Source organism: Eurypyga helias, unplaced genomic scaffold (assembly GCF_000690775.1).
Source record: "Eurypyga helias isolate BGI_N326 unplaced genomic scaffold, ASM69077v1 scaffold22127, whole genome shotgun sequence".
Classification (NCBI taxonomy): Eukaryota; Metazoa; Chordata; class Aves; order Eurypygiformes; family Eurypygidae; genus Eurypyga; species Eurypyga helias.
This window is the reverse complement of record NW_010262614.1, coordinates 6376-13934: the sequence shown is the minus strand read 5'-3', so window position 1 is coordinate 13934 and position 7559 is coordinate 6376. Positions and strand designations below refer to the sequence as shown.

Here is a 7559-nt window from a genome sequence, read left to right as displayed (position 1 = left end):
GGACAGCTACACCAGCCCGGCTTGCCGGTACCCGAGTTCGGGAGGGGGATGCGGTGTGCTGCCGGGGGGTCATGCCTGGGGTGGGCGCTCCAGCTGAGTCCTTGCCCGGGGAAAGATTCTGTTGTGGCAGGGGGGGCGCGTTCTTTGCTGACGCTGCTTTGCTGAATTCGGGGAACTTGAGCTGGAATAAAGCCTTGTCCAAGATTACTGCTTTGGGGGAGCTTGTAATACAGCCCTGGAATTACCGTGGTGTTTCTGCACTGTTTGTGTTGTACCCTTGAGTCCCTGTGCTCCCTCAGGGTCCAATATTTTGTCATCGTCTCACTGGCCTCATAGTTATTTCTGGACTCTCATTTCTGGGCAGCTTTCCTCTTTTTTTCCTAGATATAATGGCTTAATGTGGTCTTAAAATTAACTTGTCTCCTCCCTTTCCCCTCCCTCCCTCAATATTTAGGATGGAGTAGGTGCTAAAATAGCTGAGAAGATAGATGAGTTCTTATCCACTGGGAAACTCCGCAAACTGGAAAAGGTGGGGGTTTTTTTCCCTTTTGCTCTGTTCCTCAATAGTTGCTTTGCTCTGTAACTTGCAAAGTAGCCTGCTTGCTTTGTGCTGTTTCTGTTGTTGTCCCTGGAGAGGCTGATGTCAGGCTTAAGCAGGGTGGACATGGAGCATACAGCAAGCAGAAAGCAAAGAACGAGCACCTCAGCCAAAGCCTAAAAACTGTGTATTTATGGAAATATTTTAGGTTGTATAATCACTGTGTGAATGTCTTCTGTGGGAGGGGAATTCTGACTCTGGAACGCTGTGGAGTTTTGTGTTTACCCGTGCTGTTCACCTTAGGGTGGGTGGTTAGGCAGTTCTCAGACTTGGTACTATAATCACTGTGTGAATGTCTTCTGTGGGAGGGGAATTCTGACTCTGGAACACTGTGGAGTTTTGTGTTTACCAACCTTAGGGTGGGTGGTTAGGCAGTTCTCAGACTTGGTACGTACGGTGTTACTGTGGCACACAGTACTGCCCTTGGGACTGTTTTGCACTGATTTTATGGTCAGTCTCCAAATCAGAGTCTGACTAAGCCAGTTTACATTCTCAATATTTGTTTATTGCAAATGAAGAAAGATCTGGTTTGTCTTGGTTCATTTTTCCAGATTCGACAAGACGATACAAGTGCATCTATCAATTTCCTGACACGAGTTACTGGCATTGGGTAAAGTTTTTTTTAGTTGTTTGGTTGGTTTTGTTGTGTACTTTTGTTTGGTTTTTTGTTTGGTATGGTGGTCGGGTGGTTTGGTTTGGTTTTCCCCTTCTGCTGTTTATTTGGTGGTTATTACCAGAATTTGTGAATAACAAATAATGAAGACAGTGAGTTTGAGCTGATGCTGGAGACACCACAGTTGTGAGGACATGACTAGCTGAAAGGGTACAGAATTGTCAATTACTGACTTGGTGGTGGGGAATGGAAATGTGCAAGCTGAGAGGGAAAGAAGAGAGATGCTGGTCAAGAATGGTACCAGACTGAGAAGAGTGGAAGTCCCTTCAGGAATTTTGGTGCGAAGTTGAGCCCCAGGACAATGGTTCTCTGTCGTATGTTTGTAAAAGGAGAAGTAGAACCCTGAAACAGGCAACCAAACAAAAAAAACCCCAAGCCCCTCCATCAGGGCTCTTGTGCAATGTTTGAAACCCTTGAGGGTACGGAATGCAATTGTTCTCAAGTCATTTTAAGGGAAAACATTGGAGGATATACTGATTGTGGTTAAAGTGGTTCTCATCATGCGTTCAGTAATGTTGTCTAGAGCAATATTGCCTATTTGGTGAGATTTTGTCTATTTTTTACAATTATACCTGACTACATAGTTATATCAGTGTTAAAAAATGTGCTGGCCGAGCCTTGGACAGTCATCCCTGCTGACTGACAGTACAAACTGAAAATGTGTATGCTGAAAAGAGGGTAAGCATCAGAAGCGACCTCAGTCTTGGCCTTGAAGAACCTAGGCCGTTAGAGTGAATTCAAATGTCCTTTTCAGTGCTGTAAGATTCTTGCCATTCCTGATGGCGGATTGCCTTGTCTCTTTGCAGTCCTGCTGCTGCCAGGAAGTTTGTTGAGGAAGGAATTAAGACTTTAGATGGTAAGTGTAACTTTGGGTCCTTGCTTCACACTCCAGCGATGTGTTTTTCTGTCAAGCTGCTGTTCTACAGTGGTACTGAAATAACAGATATGCCCTAGGCTTTGAGGAAAGTGTGTAAGATGCTAAAGTTAGTGCCCAAGCTAAAGGCATTCTACACATATCCAAAGTATTTACAGATTAAATGGAAAATAACAAGGATTTTGGCTTTGTGATGACCAGTCTATTGAAGTCTTTATCGGGAAGTGCTCTGTGTGTTTGTACTCATCCTATCAGCTGTTGTCAGTTTAAAATCTTTTCCTTTGTGTTTAAGGTTGCTGTTTTCTTGTTACGTATTCTTTGCATGCATCATCTTTGCATTTGTGAAAATTTACTGTAAGAGTTTTAGTCCTCAAATAACTTTGGTTTGTTTTCCTTAATTCTTCTAGATCTAAGAAAAATTGAGCACAAGCTGACGCATCACCAGCGAATTGGGTTGAAGTAAGCTTTCTTGGGTGCAAATGCTTGGCTTTTCTAATGACTCCTTCAGACACTGGGATGTAATGTAAGGTTACAAAGGCCAAGTAAGGTTCTGATCTCTCTGTGTGCTCTACGTGCTCTTCAGCAGTTATTCGCAGCTTTTGTTTCATCAGGGTTGAAATTCAGTAGGGTTAGTCTCCATCCAAAAGGAAATTAATTTTAAATGGCTTTCTCAGCTCATGGAGAATTGCTTTAGCAAGGTTGCAGTGATGTTTCTTGGGAATCTGTATAAAAGGGGCCCAGGCTATTTTTTGTTACGTGCTGTGAGCAAAGTAAGACCTTTGCATGTCAGAACTTGAGATGGCCATGCAGAATGTGTCTTACCAGCTTGAATGCTGCTTGCTGAGTGCCAGTTCCAGTGTGCTAGTTCTGGAAAAACTACAGCTGTGCTTCCAAGGAGCTGCAGGTGAACCAAACCAAGTCCTGTGTCTGAACTGGTTCTGTGTGGGGCCAGCTGTAGTGTTTCCATGTCATTAGCAGAGATGTGGAATAACGTGATCTGGACAAATCGCTTGCCAGTGAGCGAGAAGGGTTACAAAATGATTGTCACCTTCCCACTGCTCATCTGAGCTCCGTACCCAGTGTGCATCCCTGCCTTTGTAGGTGCCACCTTTCAAGGGAAACCCTTTCACTGTTTAGTACTGGAGAACTCGCCTGACCTATCTGTGTTGCTAGCGCACACACTGTCCTTGCGCCTACTTCCAGCGTTGTGCTTGGGTGTTGTTTCAAAACCTCTGGTAACTGACCTGAAAGAACGGTTTTGGTGCTCTGTGGTGGTCTTTTTGTCCCTGGTTCCATTGCAACTCTTGGGGCGGTAGGGGGGTAGTCCCGTATCTAGAAGCTCTGACTGCAGAGCTTGGGATCGGGATGGTGGGGTAATAAGCATCAGGGAACGTGGCATCCGTATGTGCCAGTGCCTCCTGTCAATGGTTCTGGTGGTGGAGGGGTGAAAAATGGGCCTACTGCTGAGAGGTGTGTCATTTTTTCACCTGGCTTCTTTCTCCACAGTCAAGCAGCATCCTGGCAGTCTCTTTGATGCAGCTGCATCAAAGATATCAGGATCTGTATTTGACTTGCAAGCTTCCGTTTAGCTCTTTCCAATGTAGATCATCTCTGAGCATGGGTGAGGGCCCTGTTCCTCCTGCTCGCTGAAGGACCGAGTTTTGTCAGGAACCTTTTGTATTTTCAGAGGGCTGTGTAAATATAAACCGATTGGTTATACGGTAACATTACTCCCAGCTCATAGCAGCCCTTCATGAAATAATACAAAATGAAACCAACTTCCTAGCATTGTCAGATCTGCATTGTGAGCTTTTACTGTGGCTTGGCAAGTTGTTTTCCAAGATATTTGGTGAGAATGAGGAGCTTTTTGTGATGTGACAGTAATATAAGTTGTATTCTTTCCTCTGATACACTTTTAATTGACTAAAATTTCAAGATGCCTCCCTTGCCACTCTTTCAGACACTTCTATTTCTTATATATGCAGGTATTTTGAAGATTTTGAGAAGAGAATCCCAAGGGAAGAAATGCTGCAAATGCAGGTAAGAATTTGTCCTTTATCGAGGCGCTGATGGCTAATGAATGACGGACTCCTCTAAACATGCATCTTTCCTTTTTACACAGGACATTGTGCTGAAAGAGGTGGAGAAGCTGGACCCAAACTATATTGCTACAGTCTGTGGCAGTTTTAGACGAGGTTGGTCGTCTGTGGTGGTGTGTTTATTTTAGGCTAATAAGCAAGACTCATTACTGTGTTGTTCTTCGAGAGAGAAAGACTGGTGGAACCTGGCTTTTATCTGTTACTGTTGTCTTGACTGGTTAGTTCACTGATGGAACACCCACACAAATCCTTGCTTCCCCACCCCCAGGAAGAGCAGTGTGTTTTAAGATATGAATTGTTTGCTTTGTTTTCACATTAACAGCATTTGTGCTTCATTGCTATAGAGTACAGCAAGAAATTCTTGGGGATTGTCTGAGATATTTGGGGATATAAACTTCCTGATGGAAGAACAAGGTTCTCTTACTTCAAGACTGGGGTTTTTTGGGCGGTTCTTTTTCAAATATCTTGAAGAGTGACTATTTTCTACCAGAAGCACATATGTTCAGGAAGAGGTTCACCGATGTTACTACACTTTGTCATACACAGAGAGATTTTCCTTTGCTTCCTACTTGCCTAGGCGCAGAGTCCAGTGGCGACATGGATGTTCTCCTGACCCACCAGAGTTACACATCTGACTCATCCAAACAGGTGTGTTTCTCTGCTCCTGGGGTCAGTGCTGTGCCTTACTTCCCCAAGGGGATGTTTGAATTCAGAAGATAAAGATGATACTCAGATTTTGTATTGCTTCTTTTTCTTACTGTTCTAGTAAACTCTTCTCTTGGATCACTGTTTATTTTGAGGCATTAGAATCACTTTTCAGATCTGTGTATCACATTGTGTTCCTCTTGCAGAACAGTTTGGAATGTTTACTCTTATCCTCCTGTCCCTCCTCTTCCCTTGACACACACTACCCCTATCCCCTTGAATTCATGTGCTTTTACAATGCAGAACTGTAACAGCTAGCTGGATAAAGCAGGGATTAAAGGTAGAGTAAGTATCTTTTTATGTAGCTGTAATCTTTGGGATGAGAAGCAAATGTCCTGTTGCCCTTGTAATCTTTTGGGACTAACTTGGGAGAAGTCTTGATGATCATTTGTATTTCTGGTGTTGCATCATATAGATTCATAAAAGTGGAAAACTCAAACCAAGAAATGAGTTTTGTCACTTCCAACAAAAGCATTCTGATATGGGGAATTCGGTGGAAATACTTTTACATTGTACAATTAAGTCTATTAGCTTTTTCTCAGTATTATTGTTACCTTTTTTTCTTCCCCCCCATCTGGGTCAAGTTTCATGTACAATAATACATATAATTATAGTGATGCCCTGTACTTATATGGGCCATTTTCTGGTAAAGGGGTAAGAGATTCTTGTTATTGGTGAAATAATTTCTTTGTCTGTGTTGTCACTATTCCTAGTCAAAACTTCTGCGTCAAGTTGTAGAACAACTGGAAAAAGTCCACTTTATCACAGATATGCTCTCTAAAGGTGACACCAAATTCATGGTAAGGCACTTGTGGTGGTGAGGGATGTTGGGGGGTTGCCTTTCCTGACAGAAGCTGGGATATATACGAGATATGTTGTTTGGACTGCTAGAGTTGTGATTTATTGTTTTTTAATTTCCCCCTTCCCCCCATAAAGCCTTTCTGCAGTTAACTCTTACTGAAATCTTACCATGAAAGATTCACTACTAGAAAATGTACAGGTAATGCTCTAGTTCTGAACGCCACTGCTGTAACCATCACACAATGCCAGCTGTTTCTGTTTTGCTTGATGTTTCCCCAGAACCTTAGCACAACTTCATTTCTTTGGTTGCACCAGTGACCGCTTTTGTATCTCTGTCCTTAAGATCTTGGAAACACTGTCTTTGATCTCAGGCCTTTGTTTACCTTGTTTTGTCTAATACATAATATATTTTTTTCCTTTTTTTGTCAATTTTGTTGCAGAACAGATTTAATGGATAAGCTGCTAGACTTGGGATATAGTAGGGAATATGTGGGATGACTAAAGAAAGTAACAAATTACAAGAACATTCATTTTGTTAGATCCCATGCTCACAGCAAGACCTTTTTTTTGTTAAACATCTGGGCCAGGTGTTACCTTGCTTCACTGAGATTTCTTTACAGGCCCCAGGTGTCCTAGTCTTACAGGCTGGTTAAAAGTTAATTCTGACAGAGAAGTGTAGAACCGTAAGCAATACTGAGGGGAAATGAGGACTGGTTAGTTCCTGTCAGTCACTCATACTGGCTTTATGGAATTCCTTGGAAGCTCAGCGGAGGGGTTCTGCAGGAAGGTTCACCAAAGCTCCAGGACTTAGGAATTTCTAGTCAAGAATCAAGAGACTGTTACAGTCAGCTGATCTTTTGGAAGGCACAAAAATATATAATGCTGCAGTTCAAGGTACTGGCTTTCCCAAGATGAAAGGGGCTGTTGGAGCACTTTGTTTTTTGTTGGGGTTTTTTTTGTTGTTGTTTAGCTCTTATTTTAAGCAAAACTAAAAGAACTCTGAGAATTTGTCTTTGGTTTGTGTTGCATTATGAGAGGGAGTAAAACTTGATGGCTTTTGTTTTTTTGGCTTGATCTTTAGGAGGAATAAGTGAAAGTCTCTCTCATTCTTGCCAAATGGTTCAAGTGTGAATACCATATGGGTTTCAAGTCAAATCTACACTTGTGAACCAAACACAGAGACACGCTGCATTCACAGTTTGCTTGACCGTTTGCTCTGTGTAATCCTCTGTCTTAAATAGTTGTGGAATAGCTCTTGTCTTCAGTGTGGAAGCTAAGAAAGAAATGTTGTAAAAGGGGAAATAGGACTGCAGCTGAGAATCGGAGGAAAGCAGTCTCAGTAAGGAGACAGACAACACAACTTTAAATCCATGAGCAGTGTTCACCTTTCAAAACAAAGCTAAGAATGGAAGAGGTCTCAGCATGAAGCTGCAATTGGTGAAACAGTTTAGTATGTAAACACACATCATTCCTCTCCCCGGTCATTTAAGGTGATCATAGACTAGGGGAAAAAAAGAGGCTGCTGTGTAAATTGCATGAAGATTGTAAAGCAATTTCAATGACAAGTGGCAGAGGATTCCCCAATTTTTTTTTTTTTTTTTTAATTTCCATTAGCTTGAGCATTATTCGTAACCTGCAAATGGTTTGTGCATACTGAAGAGCCTGATGATAATTAGGGCAGAGGAATGGGAAATGAAAAGTTCTATGATCCTTCCTGCTGTAATAAAACCTTGGGAAGCACTTAGTGTGCTGCATTGAACTACAGTCGTCTTAGAGTGCACTAGTGACTCAGGGTACTGTGACATGCAG

General features: G+C 42.3%; 1 protein-coding gene across 1 annotated transcript in view; it reads left to right on the top strand.

The window, feature by feature from the left end:
• Window positions 1–454: 454 nt before the first annotated feature.
• POLB (polymerase (DNA directed), beta) overlaps window positions 455–7559 on the top strand; it is a gene marked incomplete at its 5' end in the record, with an annotated part of 8840 nt that continues 1735 nt past the window's right edge. Inside the window, 8 exons of the mRNA XM_010155801.1 lie at window positions 455–529; window positions 1150–1208; window positions 2078–2127; window positions 2553–2604; window positions 4131–4185; window positions 4268–4340; window positions 4822–4892; window positions 5663–5749. Coding sequence (XP_010154103.1) covers window positions 455–529; window positions 1150–1208; window positions 2078–2127; window positions 2553–2604; window positions 4131–4185; window positions 4268–4340; window positions 4822–4892; window positions 5663–5749 — 522 coding nt within the window. The remainder of the gene's footprint in view (window positions 530–1149; window positions 1209–2077; window positions 2128–2552; window positions 2605–4130; window positions 4186–4267; window positions 4341–4821; window positions 4893–5662; window positions 5750–7559) is intronic.